At 39.9% G+C, this 25,536-nt stretch overlaps 1 protein-coding gene across 3 annotated transcripts; it reads left to right on the top strand.

Moving 5' to 3' along the window:
* The first annotated feature begins 311 nt into the window (after window positions 1-311).
* Window positions 312-25,307, top strand: RNF152 (ring finger protein 152). 3 transcript variants are annotated; one of them, XM_088471820.1, is made up of 2 exons: window positions 312-573; window positions 22,911-25,307. In XM_088471820.1, the coding sequence occupies exon 2, from the start codon at window positions 23,036-23,038 to the stop codon at window positions 23,642-23,644; it is 609 nt and encodes a 202-aa protein (XP_088327946.1). In that variant the 5' UTR covers window positions 312-573; window positions 22,911-23,035; the 3' UTR covers window positions 23,645-25,307. The 3 variants fall into 3 exon arrangements, with proteins under 3 accessions (XP_088327946.1, XP_088327949.1, XP_088327948.1); XM_088471823.1 differs by lacking the exon at window positions 312-573 and adding an exon at window positions 822-1,376; XM_088471822.1 differs by lacking the exon at window positions 312-573 and adding an exon at window positions 1,777-1,833.
* The last annotated feature ends 229 nt before the right edge of the window (window positions 25,308-25,536 follow it).

Raw genomic sequence — 25,536 nt, forward strand, 5'->3', positions numbered from 1 at the left:
TCGGAGCCCGTCTCCCTGCATGTGCAGGGTCATACATTCGGCCGGCACTGCATGCCCTGATCGCATTGCAAAATGCGATCCTTAATAAATGGGCCCCTAATACTTTAAAATGGTATCTGTGTTTTAAAGCATACAATTTCCACATCACCATAAATGTTTCTGATGTATTATAGTTTTAAACAGAAAATATTTCTATCCGTCGCCCTAGGAAGGTGTGGTGCTTCAGCCCAGATTTATTCCGCCCACCTTTCCCATAAATAGACGCTCAGTTACAGGATACTATAGTAATAGAAGTGTCGGTATTCAGATAAACAAAACACTGGTAATCTCCACAGGCGGTGGCAGCTGCAGCCACTGTCTAGCTGCCATACAGCAGCACTCTTCTATAAGCGGTCACAAGTAACTTTACGGAAAGAAAAGGGGAAAAAAGAAACACCCCTTTCTCTCCCTGTAGCAGCGGCAGCAGAAGGGATCAGGCGCACGCACACAAAGCCCTGGGAGCTATATCATTGGTGTTGCTGGTGGGCAGCCGGAAGCTGCCGCATGTCAGGGGAGTGTGCGCTCCGCGTACAGGTGAGTGTCCTCTCTGCCTACAGGTGACTGCCCCTGTACGGACTACGGACGTATAATGACCAACCCATATAGCCGCTAGCATGGTCCTATTACATCAGCACACACAGGATGCTAGTATAGCAGCCCGTATACACACTGCTCCATTGGATGCAGAGGACCAATATGAAATAATTGCAGTACACTTATTAGGTCGGATACATTAGTGCTCTGGCCATTCACAGCTGCTGGAACGAGCAAACTACTATTTGCATTTCATTTGCCTATTGGGACTTGCAGCTCGCTGCGTTCTGTGGGCACTGTCTGGGGGCTTGTAAGTCACTGTGTAACAGGCTAGGGGATTTCCCTGCAGACTCAGTAGCTGGCATCTCGTCACCATGCAGGGACTGGCACCTTCCTGCCTTACAGCTGCCTGACATAACTAGGACTACCACCCTATCCTGGCAGTGCCTTACAAGTCCTCTGAGTAGCTGAAGTCCGTGCATTGCTGGAGTATATTCCCAATCCCTGGCTGCCTGTATTCATACTCTGCTAGCCATACCGTGTACAGGACACTGGGCAATACACACTGCCCCCGGGATAGAAAACCCACCAGAGATGTGTGCTTATGGCAGTATTGTGTAAGAAGTCTCCTCTTGTGAAAGTGACGGTAATAGAGCCACAGCTTGTGCTGACAGCCCGTCTGCATCCCCAGTTAATATAGCTTATTATGTATGTCTCTATGACATGCTGCTTATGCTGCCTGTCCCCTGGGCTGACTTTAATATTACCTCTGCGGCACCATCGTGAATGGACACAGTGTATGTGTAAGTATCGGTTCTTCTGTTATTATTGTTGCCGCATACTATGACTGTGGGCTGTGTTGAGCTCCAGGAAATCCGTTTCGAATTAGAGAAGCTGCCTATAAACAGAGAAATTGGTATTTTTTTCCAGTAGCAGCCACATACTTAGTTCAATGGCCAAAGGCTTGTTGTTGGCTGATGTGAGGACTGGGTATCAGGTCATCTTGCTGGATCTCTCACAAGGATTGGGATGTAAGATAAGCAATTATTATTTACTTTTTGTGTGAAAGAGGGTGAGTAGTACAGAGGATGCTGTGATTGGGTTAGCTGTCTGTCTATGATTCACTGCAGGCAGAACAAAGCAGCCAGTTACTGCTTCCTGCTTGTCGCCTGCTGCTGCCTGCACAACACTGAGCGCTGCTAACAGCAGCTGATATCATCATGCAGGTTCTGGGCAGCAGCACGACACACTGACATCCAGGTAATGTCCACTACCAACCACAGACAGCTAGACCCTCTATGGGACGTCTAACGAGACAAGCATCTTGCGCTATACAATTTCCATGCACGTAAACTGGAATGATACGCTTTGTTTACTAGAAACAAAGAATCCTCGTATATGTATTTCTATATAGCGTCCTGTGTGCTGTGTATGTCTATATGGGATTGGATTTGTAACTAATAACAAGGGAGTGATCTCATGGTGTAAGAATTCGGGATTTGGCTGGTAATGTGGGGAGAATGTTGTGCTGAACACATCTGACATACATACATCTATACATACATACATACATACAGACAAAGCTGGGTCTTTTGCTAGAGATTAAATATTCAACAACGTTTTTCCTCTGGTACATAAGAACTTGTGCATGAATATTACAAAATATAAAACAAAACCATAATACCTCCAATGTACTTTATTAAATTGTGTTAAAGACAGCATAATCCTAGATTTTTATATCTGTTTTATGACAGTTTTCCAGTTGTATGCTTTACTGTATTTTACATATTCTTTGAATGGGCATTTTTCACAAGGTCGGTCTATACCAGTAACCCCTCAGAATAGCATTGCTCACCATTGGCACAGGTCTTTCTGTCAAGACAAAATCTGGTTATTAGTACTAACCTCATGTTGTTTACTAGTAATGGATTAACTGCTGCAGTGTTTAGGTGTTAAATAGGTGACTGCTTAACATAGATGGAATATCTGGAAGCCTAGGATGTACATTTGTAACCACCTGATTTGTTTTTAATTGAATCCTATTAGTTGTATTGAAGATACATTCTGACAAGTTCAGGCTAGGTGGTTTGCTACCTGCAGTTGACATACCAGACTATTTAATTGCCATATTGGTTATTTATTTTCAGCTGCTTTGCGAAATGGGCTGCAGAAATGTGCAATTAATTTTGCTAAGTCAGCTGCAATGTCATTCTTGTGCCATACCATACCAGCAGTCTGTTCAGTTATTAGGCCAGTCACAAATACTTATCTGTGCTAGATTATAAAGACTTTAATCCATATTTCTATGTGCTTGTTTTACTGTAGGCCCGGATTAATGTTATTTTTCCACAGTGTGTGAATAAATATGAGTACTTGAGTTTCAGTCTTCTTTAGTCAGATGAAAATAAGTGGTCTGTATAAATCAAAATACTACAGATAAAGTTAGTAATATTATCATTCTCTTTTAGTACTCCCTAAATTATGGGTGTAGTTACATAGTAATATTGAAAAAAAGACAGGTTTGTTAGCTGGTATTTGCCAGCATCTATTTATACTACTATGAGCGGTTCCATTATTTGCTTTTAAATCTTGATGTAGAGAAATGTTCACCAATGGTATTCTCATCCCCCTGCTCAGTATTTTATGTACTGTACATATTGGCTTTTCACTGAGACTACAAGATTGGAAAGAATGACTATATGTCAATATTGATTATTAAAACATTTCTCTAGAATAACAGACCCTGTGAATCAAGTGATTTAGTACAGACATGTCTGTAAGGTTTAAATTCACATTCTGTACAGTTTGTAGTGTTTTGTATATACATTTAATCTAGTACTGATATTTTCCCTTGGCTGGGGTGGAGAGTGTCCGTTATTGGTTATTTTCTTAGTTGTGCTACATGTAATTCTGTGTCCATTGATTGCAACCTGTGAATCAGACATATTAAACTGACATCACAATTACTGCACTGTTTGGCTGATATGTTTGCATGCGATTACCAAGTATATAATTCTGCAAATGATAAAGATCACAGGTCCAAGAAACGTAAGCATGAGGTGTATGAAATGGCAATGATAGCTAACATGAGAATGTCTTAGAATACTTTCTCTCAATGTAAAAGGACTTCAGAGTCACTCTTGTACATTTACAGTTTTGCAAAACAAAACTAAGGGGCCAATATATCAGGCTGATTTTTACATAAAATTATGCAGAAACTGCAGTTTCTGCATAATTTTATGTATTGTGCCTATGTACTAATAGCATAATGCAGGAGATTTCACAGAAATCTTCTGCAAAGTGCTAATTAGCACTTCAGATCGCAGTCCCTTCCCCATTATTGTCAATGGGGACTACGATCTGTCCCCTATGTACTAAACTCCAAAAAGCAAAACAAAAAAACCTACTGTTAGCCTATGGAGGCTCCCAGTGCAGGAGAGAGATCTTTCGAACTCTCTCTGAGCCACCAGCCAATCCCGTAAGCTGACACTGTGACCTTGTGCAGTGTCAGCTCCCCCCGGAGAAGTCTTTCAATTCTGTGAAAGACTTCTTGTAAATGCCAGGATATAACTCACGGGGACAGCGGTTACCGCAACCGCTGTACCGGCGAGTTCCCCGTAGTACATAGCTGGGATATTTTCATTAAAAATGAAAATATTCCTGGTGAGATGGATACATAATAATCACGGCAGTGCCGCCATTATTAGTACATAGACCCCGAAAATTTTAAATGTCTATACCGGGAAAATTCAGTTTGGCATTTTAGCTAGTTAGGTCACTTGCAATAGTGAATTTACATAATATTGTCTACTTTTTTCCTAGACAATTTGCAATCTAGAACTACTGCTAAACTAAAATAACCACCATCAAAAATAAAAATGGTGAAATTAACAAAAATCTGATATAGAACTTATAATTTTTGTCTATCTAATGTGCGACAATTATTATGGCAATCTATTCCTTGTAAACTTAGAATAAGGAAATAATCAGCGCAAAATTGAACCACTAACACATATATAAAAGCAAGGGAAACCACCAATATCTTCCCAAATACAAATAGATATTAAATATATATTTAAAATTTTCTGCACAAAGTAAAATACTTGCTTTTAAACAGAGATCATAACTGGAAATGAATCCTCGGGACAACAATCTTCTAAAAAAAAACAAATACTATAGTAATTTAAAAAATGAAAAGACCAAATAGTAACAAGGAAGAATTAATATAGGTGGCCGGATGCATCAAGCATCGCATTTTCCATGTGATTCATCCCGCCACTCCTCGCATGTATGCCGGAATTAATTATGCCGGTGTGCATGAAGAAAATCCCAAAGGATAGCTCTCCCGATAAGAGTTGTCCTTTGCGATAGAGGGACTTCCGGGTTTATGAACTAGAAGTCCCTATGTGCATGCGTGCCGCCGAGGGTGCTGGAGGGATCCGATTAGATCCCTCTGACAGCAGTTTGCAGAAAAATGCCCATAGGCTTCTATTGGGTAACGCCATCTAAAGACCCTCTTCCCTCATGTGCTTCTCGTTCCCTTTCTCATACTATAGTCTACTCCTAACTCCCCACAAGGGCACCTACCAATTGGCTGCTGATGCCCTGCTGCTTATTTGAGTGTTATGATCGCTATTGCAGCAATGTTTATAAACTATGTCTTTGTCCTGCATTGCTTTGTACTGTAAGTCGCTGTTTTCTTGCTTGCTCATTCATTTATGTACTTTGTAAAGTGCTGTGGAACCCTTGTAGCAGCATATAAATAAAGGATGATGATAATAGAAATACTGATTTGTGGAACACGTGGCAAGGTTGCATGACTTTTCTACAAATGCAACCTGGGAGAAGCGAATGCAAAAATGGGGACACCATGCTGGACCCCAAAAAATTGACAACAGAGATATTAAGACAATATAGAAGGCTGTTAGTGGGAATAAGAAAAGTACTGGAGGTTCTTAAAAGATGACAAATGCCTGATTTTCTGCACATTTTATTAATGGTTAAAAAACGATAGGAAGTGTTTTTTTCTTCAAATTAAAGTCTTTCCAGCATTTTGGGGTACAGAAAAAATTTATGTATAGTAATTTTTCAGTGTTTTCATACAAGTTTGTAAAAAGTTATAATAAATACTTTTACCTCTCCCATCAATACACATCCACATTCCTGTTCCACATCATCTAACCCATTATTGAGCTTTTCCTCTGAATTTAAACTGAAAACTGACATGTCTTTATTAGCGAAATTATGATATTTAAACCTCTCCAAGTGTGTGATCATTCATTGGGAGGGGTGTACCAGAGATTCTGCTCCATGTCCTGACATTTTTATTTTAAAATAAAGATTTTTCCCTACAGTGGCGTAAGTTCATCCCAGACGCCCAGAGGCAAGTTATCATTTAGTGCCCCCTATCCCCCAAATTTACAGCCCTAAATGGGGTGAATGTAGTGTGGGTGATGGAGGAGGTGCCCCTTCAGTGCTGGTGCCCGGCGGCAGGTGACTCCCTTGTCTTCCATACTTCTGCCCCTGTTTCCCTACCTTTTCACCTGCCAAGGGGGGTGTGCACAAAAAGACGTGAATATCCTCAATGCGAGATTGGAAGATAATTTCAAACATAATTCAGTGTGAGTTCGTTGGGGGAAACGGCTTGCAGAACCCAACTCACAATTAAATGAATTGACCACATATAGTGTAATCCAGTTTTTATTTATAAATGAACTCGCATTGCTTTTCAACATAAGAAACCTTTAGATAAAAAGCAATAAAAGTGTAGCAGCTTGCTGGAGTGAGAATAAAGAGCACTTTAAGTAAAGCCACATATTGTGGAAATCTGTGAGTCTCTTCTAGGGTCCTTTTAAAGATGGTAAAGTTACCTCTGGACAATCTTTAAATGCTGCAATGCATGAATCCCGCTGACGCGTTTCGGTGGAATCTTTATCAAAACAGGTCCACTGGCTTTGGTTAAGGAGGAGAGGAGAAAGTAGATAATGCAATTCAGGGGGTGATTTAATAACCCCCCCGTGCCTATGTAGGTGACTGGACAGGGTCTGTAGCCAATCTTCTTAGTCACCACATATAATGCACACACCAATCCTAACTAATTTATTACTTTGGATATCTTTAGCCTACAAGTGGTATTGCAACTGCATGCATTTTCTGCATGCTGATCTACTGCGAGTCATTTACATGACTGACAGTTGACAATAGATCAAAAAATTAGTATTATTGCTTTTTAAGTTTTTCTTCTTGCTTCTCTAAATGCAAGCATATTAAAATTTCCAAATGAAAATCCTTTTCCTTTAAAGAAGGGATTAAACTGTATAGCAATATAGTCTGTACCTGAGCACAAAGTATTTTCTACTTAAAGAACACCCTTTGTATATCAATTTCCTCCTTTATTAATTATATAACTTATATTAGTATATGCCAAATGCAATTGAATGGGAACTGGGGAAGCTCTGTTTGTAAAAATAGCAAGCATTTCTGCCTCACAGCACTGAGGTCTTAACCTTGTGGAGTTTGGATATTCTCCCTGTGCTTGCGTGGGTTTCCTGTGGGTACGCTCGTTTCCTCTTACAATCCAAATATATACTGTTAGGTTAATTGGCTCCCGAAAAAGTTCAACACTATTGTGTGTACATGTGGTAGGGAATATGGATTGAGGCAAGGACTGAGGGGAATGGTCAAACATTCTCTTTAAAGGGCTGTGGAATATGCATGCACTATATAAATAGCTGGTAATAAATACATGAAATAAATAAACTGGACTGTAAGTGTGTGTGTGATATATATATATATATATATATATATATATATATATATATATATATTTCGAGCCATGCAACTATTTCACTCCTCCATATAAACACAAAAAAATATTTTTTGTGTAAACCAGAATCAAAGAACACTATATGTAAAAAATTAAATCTAACTTAAATCAAATTATATGTAATCGTGAGTGTACATACAATAGAATTAGATTGGTACAGAATACATAGAGCTGTGTAATAATAATACAAGTGAAAGTCAATTTCATTCATAAATTGCAGTGGTAAATCAGGCTTTCATCTGGATAATGTGATTGTTCTTTCTGAATCTTGATGTTTTCTCTCGAGCTATATTGAGGACTGATTGTCCCAAGTTAGAAGCTTCCCCCCAGCAAAACTGCTGCTCCTTTTCAATAAAATTATTTTGAATCAGCTACTACTAAATTACAAGATCGAAAAAATATAGGGCAAAAGATGAATGTCCAAAGTAACAATATCTGAATGCAATAAACCGATAATCTGGATTCTGCCTCTCCGTAATAAATATATTAAAAGTTCCTAACACATTTCAACATAACTCATGTTTCTGCAGAGGTCTAGGGAAAATATATAATTCCATGTCTATTAGCTGCTCATTAAATTGGACCTTATTGTGTGGGGTGGGGGCTAGGGAGTTTGGACTATAATCATTAAAGGGGCAGCAACTGATGAAATATTCTCGGTACAGCACTGTGTAATATGGTAGCACTATAGGTATGCAGTCACCATTCAGAATGTCGGCATTCAGAATGTCGACAGCAGGTTGACACTGACTATGGTGACATAGTAAAATATCGACATCAATAATGTCGTCGCATGTATTAATGGAATGCGGTCATAATCCCGACTGCGGGGATTCTGGTGCTCAGAATGCCGGTGCCAGACTCCCGACACCTGCCAGAATTGCGGTGCCAGCATCCCGATCGCAGAAGTCCCGAAGGTAAGTAGCAGGGTTAAGGGGGAGGGTTAGGCATTAGGGGGGAAGGGTAGGTTTAGGGTGCGGGGAGGGGGAGGTTGGCTTAGGTTCAGGCATCGGGGAGAGTTAGGAGAGCGAGAGGGTTAGGTATCATTAGCCCTCACACCTCCCCCATATGCCCCACCATTAGCCCTCACACCTCCCCCATATGCCCCACCATTAGCCCTCGCACCTCCCCAACTCTAACACCATTATCCCTCAGACCTTCCCCACATCCACCATTATTAGCCCTCACACCTCCCCCCACATCCACCATCATTAGCCCCAACACCTCCCCAACTCCACTACCATTAGCCCTTACACCTGCCTCAACTCCACTACCATTAGCCCTTACACCTGCCTCAACTCCACTACCATTAGCCCTTACACCTGCCTCAACTCCACTACCATTAGCTCTGACACCTCTCCCACATCAGCCACCATTAGTCATCACAACTCCCCAACTCCACTACCATTAGCCCTCACACGTCTCGCAACTCCACCACCATTTATCCACACCCCTCGCACAACTCCATTCACAATTCCACATCAACTCCACTCACCTCTTCCCCCAATGGTTCACTCCCCTGACAACTAGCAGCAGCCAGAGGGTATCAATCTGACACTCTTGTAGTTTTGACACTGAGTTGATTTCAGTAAGTGTTACACACTACCTTCTCAACAGGCTATTAGTTCAGGAGCTGGCAGTCTACGGTGGCATTGATCCCTGGCTGTGATTGGTGCAGGTGGTCTCCATTACTATGCCTCCATCTTCACTGCACATCGGGAATCTCACTCAGCAGAGGGGTAAAGTGACGTGACCTCAGAGCAGCTGTCCTCCATTCCTCACTGTCTGGACAGCGGGAGTAAGAGGTACACAAAGTGAGGTAGGGGGTGTGTGCACAGTGCAGGCAGGTGGCAATTCCCTTAGGATCACTGGGCCCTAGGTGCCCACCTGTATCAGTTGTCGATAATCCGGCTTTGCCTGGCTGCAGGGTGTGCGCCGTGGGCGCCTCTTGACATAAGGGACTGTGGGCCTGATTCAGAGCTGGACGCTGTTTGCGGACGGTCGTTCCAAAAAAGGGGCCGGCTATTTAAATTGAGCGCTCGCTCTTTGCAGTTTGTTGATGCCTCTATGTCTGAGCGAGCGAACGAAAAATGCGCTCGCTATTTTGTAAAGACTCCCCTTTGCCATTCGCAACACACGTCATCTGCGGTATTTATTAGATTAATCTGGTACATCGAAAGGCATCTCAACTGCTTGCAGTTCTTGTGGTAGGTTTTTCTTACCGCTATGACTGTGAGCAGTTCAGGCTAAAAGACAACCTAGTGACGTGGTCGATGACGCTCCTTTACTAATTATGCACTCCCATTAAACGCCCTTTTGACCGTTTGGCACGCCTGCGTTCGGATCTCCACTCCCCCGTTTTCAAGCAACTTCACCTGTTACCACCCACAAACGGTACATTCTGTCAATCAAATTAGCAGCCCCTCGCTGTTTTGCGAGTGCACGATTTCCGACCGCAATGACTGGTTTCGCATGCACATTATGACGCATGCGCAGTTGTGCGAACATCGCTTAGAGCGAACGAGCAGCTGCTTACGAGCGGCTATGAATCAGGCTCTGTGTGCAGTGCATACCTTACACCAGGGCTCGACAAATTTTTGTAAAATCTAGGAGCCATCTTAAAAGTTTAGGAGCCAGACCATCGTCCATTACCAAAATATATGAAAGCTTGAATAGACCACCACACATGCCCTTTCAGTGCCCCTCAATCTAGTAGTAAGCTCCCTGCAATAGTGCTCCCAGTACTAAACCCCCTCTAATAGTGCCCCCAGTACCAAGCCCCCTCTAATAGTGCCCCCAGTCCTAAACCCCCTCTAATAGTGCCCCCAGTATTAAACCCCCTCTAATAGTGCCCCCAGTATTAAACCCCCTGCAATAGTGCCCCCAGTAGTAAGCCCCCTGCAATAGTGCCCCCAGTAGTAAGCCCCCTGCAATAGTGCCCCCAGTAGTAAGCCCCCTGCAATAGTGCCCCCAGTACTAAGCCCCCTGCAATAGTGCCCCCAGTACTAAGCCCCCTGCAATAGTGCCCCCAGTACTAAGCCCCCTGCAATAGTGCCCCCAGTATTAAGCCCCCTGCAATAGTGCCCCCAGTATTAAGCCCCCTCTAATAGTGCCCCCAGTATTAAACCCCCTCTAATAGTGCCCCCAGTAGTAAGCCCCCTGCAATAGTGCCCCCAGTACTAAGCCCCCTCTGATAGTGCCCCCAGTACTAAGTGTGCCGCACACACACACAAAAACCCCCGACAGAATACTTACTTTAGGCCATGATCCTGCGTCTGCTGCCGTCTGCCATTCTTTGGAACTATGGGAGAGACATCATGACATCTCTCCCATAATGCCCGCGTGGGGAGCCATACACCGGAGCTCAGGAGTGAGCTGCCGCTGCGGGGAGTCGGGCATCTGCCGGTAACATTTCAGCGGGCCCCGGCAGGAGCTTCCCTGTGGCGGCGGTGGGGGGCTTGGAAATCCCGGTCGCCAGGACTAAAATCTTAGTCGGCGACCTGGCACCCGGGATTTGTCGAGCCCTGCCTTACACTCATTATAGATCCACCAATGCATGTAGGTTTTGAGTTCTTTGCAATCCTTTTGATGCATTTACTTGAGCTTCCACTCCTGGAAGAGATTGGCTGGGGGCACTACATATGGGGGGACTACTACTACTGGGGGCACTACAAGGGGGGGACTACTACTACTGGGGGGGCACTACAAGGAGGGGGGAATACTACTACTGGGGGCACTACAAGGGGGGGGGACTACTACTACTGGGGGCACTACAAGGGGGGGGGACTACTACTACTGGGGGCACTACAAGGGGGGGACTACTACTGGGGGCACTACAAGGGGGGACTACTACTGGGGGGGACTACTACTAGGGGCACTACATAGGGGGGAGGGGATTACCACTGGGGGCACTGCATCGAGGGACCACTGCTGGGGGCTCTATATAAAGGGCAATAGTGGGGGTACTGCATAGGGGGAAGACTACAACTGGGGCTACTATTTAAGGGGCACTGCATAAGGGTTACCACTACTGGGGGCACTATATAAGGGGCTTACTACTGGGGGCACAAGGGGCACTGCATAGGGGGGATCACTACTGGGGGCACTACTCGAGGCCTGCATAAGGGTGTCCTCACCTGAGGGGGGCGCGGGTGCCGTCGCACGCACGTTCTTTCAGGCACCCTGGCTACACGCTACTCCTCTGCCAGGGCCGCCTGCATGCATTTGCCCCCCAGGCTAAAAGTTGCCAGCCAGCCCCTGCTTGACATGATATTAACCCTAAACTGAATTCTCTTGACTAATCTGCCTAAAGTTCTGCTTTTATATAGAGGTGGGAGCACTTCATGATAGCATAATGAGGGACACTGGCAGCACCTGGCTCATGTTTACCTTCTTTACTGATATGGAAGTAGTAAGTGTTCTTTTTTACAAGTGACGTCTTCAAGTTGCTTTAATGTATGTTATATTGACTAAAGACAAAATGAAAAATAAGCTATGGAATCTTTATTACATAAGATAGGACTAGATTCTTTATGTCCAGGTAGGTAAAAACAAAGAGGGTGTACTTACCTTTTTTAACATCATTCTTATCTAAAGTAAATACGTTATGCAGTTTATTTAATTAGGTGGGGATTGCATTCTGGAATTGCTTTCCACATCGCATTTACATTGAGGTGTATTGTTTACCTTCATAGAGTTGCACACAAAAATCTCTGATTTTGCTGCTATTCTTAAGGTTCCGTATTTATGGCAAATATATGCGCACTCCTGCATAGCCGGTTTCACACTCTCTAAAAATTTAGAATTTCCGTGGGTCAATTAATTTAAAGTACATGTTACAGACTAAAGGTGGCATTTATTTATTTTCCACATTATGCTTTATTCTATAAAATATTACTTGCTTTTTTGATGTTGCTGTCATTTTAAGAACAATTTTTTTTATAATTCTTAATTTAAAGGACTTGGATTGGGTAAATGTTTTTTCTTAGTAGCTCCTTCACTGTAGATGCCGACGGATGGGATGCCGACTGTTGAAATCCCGGCACCGGAATCCTGACCTGGGACTAAACATAGGCGCCTAAATCCCAACGTGAGTTTAGGTACAGATGCCAGAATCCCGACAGCCGGCACCCCGAACATAAGTATAGCGGGACCGGCTTATGTGTTAGCCGCAGGGGGGGGAAGGTTAGGTTTAGACACCACAGGGGGGTTAGGATCCGTGAGTGGGGGAGGTTAGGGTTAGGCTATGGACAGGGGGGGTTAGGTTTAGCCACCACTGGGGGAGGGGGTTAGGGTTAGGCAGCAAGAGGGGACGGTTAGGTTCAGGCACCAAGCGGGGGGTTAGGTTTAGGCATTAACAGGGAGGGTTAGGGTATGGGGTAGGGGGGTAGGGTGCATAAAAGGAGGGTTCTGGTTAGAGGCAGAAGGGGGGGGCGTAGTTACGTACCCCTGTCGGGATACTGTGCATCGGGATGCCGCTGTCGGTATTTTGCCAGCTGGCATCTCGACTGCCGGTATTTCATGCCCAACCCAAAAAAAATATTTAACTTTAATAATATATCACTTTTCGATTTCCTCATATCATACAACTTAGTATCATGGCTGCTCCAATATAGCGATCACTGATTCTGTACTTGTTATAAAAGCCAGAAACCAATACCCATTTATCACTTACAAAGGTTTAAATCTCTACCTTTAAGCAATTTAGATGTGTCCTCATATACTGTTGGTCAAGTCGCGGCAAATAGTCTCTCTTGACAAGCAACGTCCCGGGTAACAAGGATTCCACTGTGCTTCATCCTTGACTTTGTACATGTTTAAAACTAATTCCTGTGAAGTTAGTCATGGCCCAGCATCTGTAGTACACTTTGAGTGGTGTTTTTCTGCATTTGTGATGCGAATAAGATGCATAATTTAAAGAAAACTGTGGTATACTGCTCGCAGAGCATCTCTGTCACGCCGGGCTCTCGCACTGTATGGTGTATTGATGTTAGGAGGTAAATTTACTAAAGTGAGAGTTTTTAGAAGTGGAGGTGTTGCCCATAGCAACCAAACAGATCTAGCTATTATCTTCTAGAAGGTGCTAGTTAAATGTTAAGTAGAATCTGATTGGTTGCTATTGGCAACATCTCCACTTCTAAAAACTCTCACTTTAGTAAATGTACCCCTTGGTGTATGCATACATATCTGTATGTATTATTTCTTAAATACATTTTCGGAACATTTATGTTGGTCTCAACACTAGTGCTTTTCCTGCAAGAAATGCTCCAGTGTTCTCAAGTCTCAATTCCTAACGTGGGGAAACAATAACTTGAATGAGGAGCATTGATCCCCTGTCACATGGCAATGATTAAACTCTGAAGATACTGCGTGTAACATTTTCTGAGAACAATCTCTTTCAGTTGATGAGTTTGCTGGAAAAGCACCAGAGCTCAGAGCACCCATCTGAGATCACCCTTATACCCCTGTCAGTAGGTTCTAATAGAAGAAAAACAATAATGGATAAAATGTATATTGCTAGTAGATCTAAAACACACATTATGTTGCATTAAAAAAATATTTCATAGTGTAATATTTCACACACTATATTAAACTAAAGAAACTATCAGATAGACCAAGTGACCATGATATTCTAGCCCATCTCTTTATTGTGACAAAATTCTATCTGACAACAATGATTCATTTTCCATTAGGCAGAATATGATCAGCAGTTTAGCCATAACTGGATATTCAATTTGAATAAATCAGTTTAAAATAACAATACAATGTTGGCTATGCAGACACAAACACATACATTTATAATGAATAATAATTTCAGCACTTGCCTTCCTTATGCTGGAAACTTATTCAGATCTCAATTTTTTATTGTAGACTTTTAATCTTCACTACAAGGTAAAAATATACTGCATTATAGTGAAGTATATAACAAAGAATATCTTAGTGTATAGTCTCTTCCTGTACAATTACAAAATGGTGGAATAATAGTTAATATTTCATACTATTTAATCTGCTACAAAGAAGTAAAAATAAGGTAACTCCTTTTAGTTGCATTTCCAGTAGTCAGTACTTAATAACATGGGGTCTTAAAGAGATCGTTTTTATTTTAGGCTTAAATTAAAGTGTTGTATAACGCAAACAATCACTGTTCAAAGAAGTGATGAGTGTGACTTTGCTTAAAGTCTTCCTCAATTTAATTAGTCTACCAATCAACCTAAAAATGTTATAGTATACAAAGTATATGTAATCATTAATGTTTAGCATAGTTAATCCTTACCAGTTTATATGCATTTTGGGAGGGTGATATGCTAAAGTTAGATATGTAGAAATAATGAAAAAAATATCTATTTTTATTCAGTGATTTACTAATCACTTTTAATGGCACATTGATCTATAAATCACCAATATGTCCAAAACATTTGCAGACATTTCAAAATAACTGATTTGCCAGTGTTAAGGACTAAAGAAATTAAAAATGGCAGTGTGTAACTTGACCCAAATCCTCAACCAGTGCTAACAAATCTGGTACCCACCTCCTCCCAGGAAATACAAACCCTGCACTGAAAAGACTCCTGTAGGCTCAATTAGGTTGGCAAACCAATGGAACTGGTGACTTTGCCAACACCGTGGCCCCAGAATAAGGAGGACAGGCACTAAGGGGCCAATTTATCAATATTATTTTTACTAAATAAAAAATATTATTTTTACTAAAAAAATTTGAAAAAGGGTGTTTTCACACCTTATTCACATTATTTTAGTATCCCATAAATTGAAACTTGTAATGGGAAATGTGATCTGCCTGAGAAATACATTTTTTTTTAAAAAAAATAAGTGGGAAAGCCAAGTGATAATAATGCCATCTTCAGATGGTGTTATCAGGTCTTTCCTCCTGGTCCCCTGACTCCAGCTATGCTCTGACAGGCAGAGCAGATCCAGGAGCCAGCTCTTGTGATCAGCTGTGTGGTCCCTGCAATGGATTTTTGATAAATTCCTGTGATATTTCCTGAATTCATGAATTTAGGCAAAAATATTACACTACAACCGCATTTGAAATGTGGATTGTTGTAAATAAGGCCCAAAGTAATTTTCCCATTGTAACTTAAGTAAACACATTCTTAAAGTAAACTTTAGCTGAATAATAGGCTCCCCGTCCCCAACCATAGTTCATCACTTTATTAAATATAAATTAAAACTATTGTTCTGCATTCATCATAGACCAAATAAGAATTGTCATTTTGCAGGCTGTGTTTGAAAACTGACAGTTAGGAGCAGATTGCTTGGTGCTTTATCTTACAATTTTATATAGAATAATAAAAGTATTCTCTATTCTTGCTAAGGACACAACCAATGCTGGCACATTTGTAGTGGATCAGTGTGTTTAGTATAGAATCGCACAGGGGGCCCTACAGGGTAGGGTTAGCACAATATTTAAAGTGAGGTCAGAGAGGGTGACTATGGGGGAAAAAGACCCCAGATTCTGAAAGATACAGCTTTATTTTATTATTTATTAAGTTTCTTATATAGCGCAGCATATTCTGTTGCGCTTTACAATTGTAAACATTAATAGAACAAAACTGGGTAATAACAGACAGATATATAGGTAGGAAGGCCCTGCTCGCAAGCTTCCAATCTATAGGGAAATAGGCATTGATACACAAGGATAGGTGCCATAAATTGCATTTTGGTCCAGCCAGAATGCACAGATTATTGGTTAGCTGCATGATCCAGTCACACAGGAATGTAGACCAAATGTCATGAGGATGTGAGAGAAAGACGATGTGGACTGTAAAAGGGGATGTAATTAGATATGGAAGCTATGAAGGGTATGCGGACGGTTCTGGAATCTGATAAGCTTGCCTGAAGAGGTGAGTTTTCAGTGAACGCTTGAAGGATTGGAGACTAGAGGAAAGTCTTATTGTGCGAGGTAGGGCATTCCATAGAGTGGGTGAAGCCCAAAGAAAGCCCTACAACCGTGAATGGGAGCAAGTAATGCATGGGGATGAGAGATGCAGATCTTGTGCTGAATGGAGAGGTCGGGTTGGGACATATTTTGAGATGAGTGAAGAGATGTATTTTGGTGTGGTTTGGTTAATCTTATGTGTAAGTGAAACTATTTTGTATTGAATACGGTAGAAAACCGGCAACCGATGGAGGAACTGACAGAGCGGGGCAGCAGACGTTGAACGTTTTGCAAGGAAGATAAGCCTCGCAGCTGCATTCAAAATGGATTGTAATGGCGATAGCCTGTTTTTGGGAAGACCAGTAAGGAGGCTATTGCAATAGTCAATGCGGGAAATGATAAGTGCATGTATTAGAGTTTTTGCAGTGTCTTGTGTGAGATATGGTTGAATTTTGAATATGTTTTTTAGGTGTATGTAACATGATTTTGAGACAGATTGAATGTGGGGAGCAAAGGACAGTTCAGAATCAAGGATGACACCAAGGCAGCGAGCTTGTGGGGTAGGGTGGATGGTCGAGTTATCAACAGTGATAGAGAGATCAGGTTGGTAACTGTTATTGGCTGGTGGAAATATAATTCATTCTGTTTTAGAAATATTAAGTGTCAGGTGGCGAGATGACATCCAAGATGAAATGGCAGAAAGACATTCAGTTCTACGGACCAATACAGATGGCGATAAATCTGGGGAAGATAGGTAGATTTGAGTATCATCCGCATATGGTATTGAAATCCAAAAGAGCAGATTAGTTTGCCAAGAGAGGTGGTATAGATTGAGAATAGCAGGGGACCTAAGACAGAGCCTTGCAGTACTCCAACTTATAGAGATAGCGAACAGGAGGCAGAATCAAAAAAACTAACAGTAAAAGAGCGATCAGATAGGTAGGAAGAGAACCGAGAGCTGTTTTCTTAAGACCTAGGGATTGCAGCGCTTGTATGAGAAGAGAGTGGTCAACAGTGTCAAAAGCAGCAGAGAGATCTAGAAGAATTAGGAGTGAGTAATGGCCTTTAGCCTTGGCAGTGACGATCATTTTACCTTAGTGCTGTCTCTGTGGAGTGTTGGGACCGAAAGCTGGACTGAAGTGGGTCCAATAAGTTGTGTGAGTTAAGAAAGTGTGTGAGGCGGGTGTAGACAAGTCTCTCAAGTAGCTTGGAGGGGCAGGGGAGCTGGGAGATAGGACAGTAATTTGAGAGAGTATTCGGGTCAGAAGTTTTTTTTTTTTTTACAGAATGGGAGTAATCACCGCGTGCTTGAACAGTGATGGAAAGTTGCCAGTAGAGAGAGAGAGATTACAGATTTAGTCAGGGTTGGGATAAGCACAGGAGACGGAGCTTTACTGATTTGTGAGGGTATAGGATCTAGAGGAGAGGTAATAGAGTAGGAGGATGAGAATAGTGTAGATACTTAATCTTCGTTTGTGAGAACAAAAGAAAAGAATGTGCCAGAGGGTTCAGGTAGGGAATTGAGCAGGTCACTAGCTGAGGAAGAGCCTACTATTTCATTTCGGATCTTCTCAATCTTGTCCCTAAAATAGGAAGCAAGATCTTTCGCACAGATAGTAGCAGGTGGTTTGGGTGATGGAGAGGTAAGAAGCAGTTTTAATGTATGAAAAAATCGCTTGGGGTTAGAGGCTTGAGCAGAGATTAGAGATTGGAAATATGTTTGTTTGGCAGTGTCCAGAGCAGTACGTTAAGAGTTGTAGATAGTCTTTTATATGTGAGGAAGTCACTTATAGTATGAGACTTTCGCTACTGACGTTCAGCTTTACGTGAGAGTTTTTGTAGATGCCTTGTTAAGTTACACTGCCACGGTTGACATCTAAATCTACGTGGTGTGTGTGATAGGTAGCTGGAGCTACTTTATCGAGGGCTTTTTCTAGAATCTGGTTTTGGTATGATGCAGCAGTCTCAGGAGAAGTGAATGTAGAAATTGGTGAAAGTTGTTGTAGAGAGGTAGGTAGTTGTTGAAGGTATATATCCACTAGTTAACTTCACCTAACATTCCAGTTATCTTTTATTTATAGCTTTTGTAGCAATATTTTTGGATAGGCTCATATATGTATTACTTTCTTTTTTCTTTTGTGACGACTATATTTTAGAAAAATATAAATGTTTTGTTTGAGTTTTTTCATGCACTTATTTATGAAGAGCGACAGCTGGGATATTTTCACATGTTGAATATTACCCACTTTTATAGGTGATAATATCCTTATTTGATAAAAACTTTTTCTTTTTTCGAAAATTATTCCTTGTCCAGTCAGAAGTTTAAATAATAATAATAATAATAATATATTTTTCTTATAAGCTAATATTCATTAGCAGAAACCTATTAGAGTGCAAATAGAGAAATCTAAAGTAATACAGAGAAATACAATTCAGCCAATAAGTGACGTTACATTTCTGAGCACGTCATGCCAGGCACTTCAGCCCAAAAGTCCCTCTCGAGCCCACTTTAGCAGGACTATTTATCTTTATCAGATGTCATCAAGATTTATCCAGATGGTTATTCTTATCTGTCTCAACATTTCTCGACATGTGCAGACCTGTACACGTGTACCCTGCCTTATGTCAACCTACATAACCTTGGCCTATGTCCCACTTGGCTTCTATCACTCTTACCTTATATGATTTTACCCTTTATCCCACTTGGCTTATGTACAGTAATTTCATTTTAGTTATTGTCTTTATTTAGAATGTAAATATGTATCTGTATATATAATGTAGATAGTTAGCCAAAACAAGTTTTATATTCCTTATGCAATGTTCATGCAAGATTACTTTCTCAAACCTCAAACTAATTCCTTTCTTCATTCTCCTTGGCAGGTTCTCACTGCAGCTCTCATTCCTCTTGTCTTCATGGCAAATGTTTCATGTTTAAACACACACAAACCTCTTTATTCCTTAATATGTTTTTTAGAACGCCCTTATAACTTAATTGTAATATCATCTAGAGTTCTACTCAAATGTCTTAGCTGTATACACCACGCTATCATTACAATTATTACAGTTCTGTCTTTTAGAAACTAGATACTAATGATAAATATACATGTATTCAATCCTCAAAGTTTGTTTAATATGTTTCATGTGCAGGCACACCAAACATGTAGTCACATTTGGTGCAAGAATTGAACTCCTCCCTATAAGAAAGAGTCTCTGGCACTAAACAGGTGTTAGACTATAGGCTCCCAACCTTAATCCAGCGTTCCATAATCCAGTGTATTCCTGCTTGTTCCTGACCTTTTGGCTTTTCCGATGCTTGATTCCGTGTCCTCTCTGGTACTGCGCTTGGTATTCTGGTTCTGACCTCGACTTTGTTTTTGACTGTGATATTGTCTGATTCCTGGTACCGTCCTGTCCCTTTGGTTCTGACCCGGCCTGACGACTACATTTGTACACCTTCATCGTACACCACTGTAATCCAGACTACACCAGCATCTGTACTAGAGAACCAAGTCTGAGGACTGTGATCTGCGTGTTGGACACAGGCAAGTCCAAACCTCCATGTGGGGGTCCTTTGTGAATACCGTTGGCACGTTAGACTTTGTGCCTCAATTCTTAAGTACAGGCTAGCATCCACTATAAATCCGTGAGTTGCGACAGCAACATCAACCACAACATTATTTTTTTTTTCTTCCTGCTTTTTTTTTTTATTACCTGATCATTTATATAAACTTTATATATCAAACTTTTTGGACTGTGTAATATAAGAAGCATAAATGCTCATGTCCTGTATGTTCACCCCACTCTTGCTCAAACAATGCCATCTTTTGGTCTTGCTATGGAAATAAGTAAAGGTATTTTGTAGAATTAATTATTATGTAACACTTTTCATTGATCATACGCTTACTAAGCAGAATACTGTACGTTGCCAATTCCTCTTGTATTTATTATAAGATCTATTCCAAAATAGCTTTTTTTGAGTCTGAGATTCAGAACAATCCAGCCAAAATAGGCACTACGATGACGTATGGGCAACACATTCTCCCTCTCATACAATGCCTGGCTTAAGACTTCTAGTTTCAGTTAACTCTAATGGGGAGTGTATTTACCTTGCGGTTTAGATAGCAGGATAGTTTTTGTTTTAGAATAGATCTTATGAGTATATTATTTATATATACTGTGTGTGTGTGTGCGTGTGCTGATTTTAAACACTGGTTTTTATGTTACAATATATTTTTATGTTCTCTCTCTGAATAAATACATTTCTATGGGGGGCTTTAAGTTTGTTTACACACAGAAGACAGCCCTGAATAACCCTAATGCTGGGTACACACTGCACAATGTGTGTACCCAGCGACAGGACAAAGCGATAAATCGCGCCATCAGTACACACTGGACGATGCAGTGGAGGATGGTGCCATATGTCATTCCATACGGCATTTAGCATGCCATCATTCATTGCATCCCATGTGCTGTGCAGCACAACAGATGGGACGATGTGATGAACGATCTGCAGGCACGCGCGATTGGGGGTACACACTGTGATCCACACGACATATATCGTTCCGATCCACAACAATGGAGGTTTTGCTATTCGTTTGCTGTCTTGAAATTTCAAGAAAACCCCCCCACTGTTTTGGTTAGGTTTTTTTGTCACATTAAAAGTAGGAAAGCCTTCTAATAAAAAGTATAGTGTGTGTGTACTTAATATAAAACTAGTAATATTGATGTTGCAATGTGCCGAGCGCAAACATGAAAAAATTGGCTCAGCACAGTAGTGAGAAGACCCTCAGCATCTTAGATGTTAAAGCACTCTCCCATTTACTGGATTTTGAAAATCTGGTCATCCCACCCACTGGGGCATATTCATGTCATCAAGTTAGGTCCTCCCATTGCAACCTGTACAGTATTTAGGACAAATTGCAGTTTTATCTACAGTTATTATGTAAATATGTGTCTTTATATCTTAATTACATAAATCTTGTGAAACATTTTTAAAAATGAGGCTAATACTGTATGTGGATATTGTGCTGGCCATACACAAACTGATCCTGCCATACAGTCCAAACTACGTGACCACTGACTGCATACACGGGTTAATAACTAATATCGGCTAAGGTGTTTTGCATTACTATTGGAGATTATAATCTAGCATATCTCTTATGGTTGATTGGCCATTACCGCAGAATGTGGCCATCTGTAAAGATAGCCACACAAGTTGTTTCCTAAAAAAAAAAAAATCAAGCATGTTATCATTCAGTGTCAATAAAAAAATGAATGTACACCAAAACATATTTTGCAGAATTAACCCTTTTATGTACAAAATATCTACAAAAAAAACAAAAAACAAAAAAAAGCGTTAATGATAAGAGAGAGTGCGAAAGAAGTACATACAATAAATGTTTGACAAAACTATATATTTTAAAATTCTGTTATAGTTGGACTTTTAATATATCAAAATATGAAGGATGTCTTCTTTTCTGAAAAATAACCTTAATGTAACTGTATAGGTGTACAAAAATTTGCATACATGTAGATTAAATCTCAAACTATTGTGGATGGTGATTATTTGCTATCATCAAAGACTCCTGAGCATCAGGAGTATTTAAACCTTAATCAGTTATCAAGCCCTTAATTTCCAAACATATTTCATTAATTCAAGTAGAGGGTTTTTTTTTTTTAAGGGGTGAGGTGTTTTATTAACCATGTCACAGGATTTGAGGGAACCCTTATGGAAAAAATATATTATTATGGTAAAACAATGAACACGTACAACTTTATTAGAAAAACAGGCATTTTATTTCCTATGGAACTGATTTGTACTGGAATTTGAAAGTAATTAGTTGGAAAGTGTAAATCGGTCTCTGAACACTGGATAACCTATACACTTAGGTACAGTTCACGCTTATAGGTAAATACACCCAAAAAGCCACTTCCAACTTGGTTATTATTCATTTGTAATACATTTTAATACATTTCTAATTTTCCAACTGCTTTTTCATTTACAAGTCAGATTCTGTACTAGTTTAATGTCCTTTTCCTGGCTGGTTCAATTATTTAATAAAGTCTTTACATGTACATTCTGCTTGTACTTTTTTATGCTAGGCTGTAATGAATGTCAATTGAAGAATAACCCGTTGGCTATAAACATTTTTCAACTAATTAATGGAGAGAATGTTTTTGAATCATCCGCTACAAAAATTGACTTTTGTACTAGAGTTCAAACTATATTTTTAACAGTTTTGGTGGTTTAGAACCTTGAAGTCTATAAACATTGCATTGCACATTTTATTGCTAAATGAAGAGAGCAATAATTTCTTTAAGAGGTTATATACTCCCTTTACAGTAAAGACTGAAAACTACTGCTAACAAAAGTGCATGAAAGAGAAGGGAGTTAAGATTTGAGTGGCATTTGATTAGTTGTGACCCACCTTCCCCAATTCAAAAACCAAGCATCTGCCACCTTCTCCACCCACCCTTGAATTCCACCACCCATTTAAACATCTCTTGATTGACTGATGATATTTGAGGAGTCTCAAATTTGTATGTAATGTTTTTGTAAAGCTATTGCTTGAATTTAAAAAGTAACTTGATATTGCTGTTTTGTTTTTTTTGTAGATTCTGTCAAGACTACATATGTAACTTGAGATTTTACCATAAGGGCAGAATAAAACCACGGTGTGTGACACTAGCACTGCAGCTTCATTTGATTGAAGAAACAGAAGAATTAGTCAAAATTGACAATGGAAACTCTGTCACAGGATTCTCTTTTAGAATGTCAGATCTGTTTCAATTATTATAGTCCTCGGAGAAGGCCAAAATTGCTTGATTGCAAACATACATGCTGTTCGATCTGCCTGCAACAAATGAAGGCTAGTCAGAAAGACCTTCGATGTCCTTGGTGTCGAGGTGTTACACGGTTACCACCTGGATACTCTGTATCCCAACTGCCTGATGATCCAGATGTTGTTGCCGTTATTACAATACCACATACTTCGGAAAACACCCCAGTTTTTATTAAATTACCAAGCAATGGATGCTATATGTGGCCTCTTCCTGTCAGCAAAGAAAGGGCTTTATTGCCTGGTGATATAGGCTGCAGACTACTAACAAATCAGCAAAAACCAGTCACTGTAGTGACTATGCCAATGGAACAACAACCTTTGCAAAGTGCCATTGCACAGGATATTGCAGAAGAGGAACATGAGAGAAGAGGGGTTGTTAAAAATTCCACCTGGTCTGGAGTTTGCACTGTCATTTTAGTAGCATGTGTTTTGGTCTTCCTGCTTGGAATTGTCCTTCACAACATGTCTTGCATTTCAAAGCGTTTCACTGTGATTTCGTGTGGCTGAAATGGATTCAGTTTATTCTCTATCTTCATGTATGTCAGATTAGAAGAAAATGTACAAAGCAGCATTGTACAATGAAAATAAAAAATCAACTGCAAAAGGTTGGGAACTTGATACCTTCCATAAAGTTAGAAGACCTATGAGAGAAGTGTGCCAATTCCCTCTGTGTGGATAGCACTAAGAAGATTGCATGCTCAGCTATCATTCCTTCTCAAACAGGACTTGTTTGGTACATTTGAATATAGGGTAGTAAGATGACTTTCTTAGCTCATTGTGCTATGGCCATATTCACTAGATCACGACCAAGTAACATGTTTCCTGATAATTAAATTAATTTGAAATGAATATGAACAGGAGAACATTTAGATTTTTAAGCTGAAAAGGAAAATTTAATTAGAGTTTAAACCTGTTATGTTTAAGTGAAGTCACGCTGAAAGAAATAGTTTACTTATTTAGCACATCTGTGATATGTAATTGCAGACATCTGCGGTCTTCTTATAATAACATGGCTCTTATATAAAGATGCCTTTTCTTATTAGTACTCTAAAAATAGTACTACTATTAAGTGATTGTCTCATGTTATGTCTATCGATATCTTGTGTTTATTCAGGTGCCACCAAAACAGGCGAGACTGAATGTTCTCTCTGATTTAAGTGCAACATGTAAACAATGTTGATTTTTGTAGGCTTCTATATGTCAGAGTGGTTTATGGTGATGCACATCTAACACAACACACAATTGGATGGAAACCCACCCATCTTCTTGCAATAAATTATAATAGTAATGTTGAATTAAAGTATCATTCTTGGTGAAATAAATCAATGTGTACTAACAAACAAAGTGTTAAGTGGAGCAATAATCACCTAGAAGGGATTTGCAATCCTTGCATTCTTTTCTGTTGTAGAAAATATAATTGCATCTCTTTGACCAAATTCACAAAGTCCACATTCCAAAACAGTAACTATTTATTCTAAGAAGACTTCTAATAAGTTTATTTTGTCAGTCCCCATCCATAAACCTAGAGAGTCTATGTAATACAATAAAAGATAAGTGGCTGTTTTATTTGAGATATTTTTACAAAAAGAAAACACATAATTAGGAGATGGATAGATCTATCTATCTATCGATCTATTTTTTTTGGTATGAAGGGTTTCAAATCCTGTTTTGTATTTGTGTGGCAGAGCAAAAGAACAGTTTAGTAATAAATTACATTAAGATTTTATTGTCTTTGCAAGGCTGGTTAGATGAGCTAATTATGAAATATAAAACTGGATATTTAAGTCTATAAAGTTTAGATTTTTTTTTAAATTATAATATTATGCCTGATTTTATATTTTAAATTCAAATTCGACTACAGTATATAAGCCATGAAAAAAAATATGCTACTTGCATAAGTTTTCATAACTAACTTTTTTCTATATCATTTTATTGTTTTGCAAGCAGACTTTTATTTGTATTTGATAAAATGTTATAGCCAGTATGTTCTATTACTTAGAGTAACTTGCTTGATAAATGAAAGACAGCCTGCATATTGCATTTATCTGTATGGACTGTAATATTCTCAATGCAACATAGATAATAGAAATTATACAATTGGTACCTGTTTCATGCTGTTTTTCTTCGATAACTCTGCCTTTTATTTACCAGTGACACATTAAAACATGATGCATTGTACACTACAGTATATGAACTGTTTTTGTTTTCAATGGAATTGTAATCATCATAAGTTTGTTCAAAGTAATTAATATTTTATTATGTGATTTGGTTTACATTCTTTTGTCTTAACCATACACCGCATTTATTTGCGAAGCTTGGCAAACATTATAGTTTTAACAATTGATACATGAAAATGATTAAAGCATACATTTGTTTGCAAGGCCGAAGGTTCACCTACT

This window comes from Taudactylus pleione, unplaced genomic scaffold (genome assembly GCF_031769625.1).
Source record: "Taudactylus pleione unplaced genomic scaffold, aTauple2 ptg000116l, whole genome shotgun sequence".
Taxonomy (NCBI): Eukaryota; Metazoa; Chordata; class Amphibia; order Anura; family Myobatrachidae; genus Taudactylus; species Taudactylus pleione.

Coding starts and splice junctions, on each gene's coding strand:
- RNF152 (XM_088471820.1), top strand. CDS start 23,036: ATGGAAACTCTGTCACAGGATTCTCTTTTAGAATGTCAGATCTGTTTC.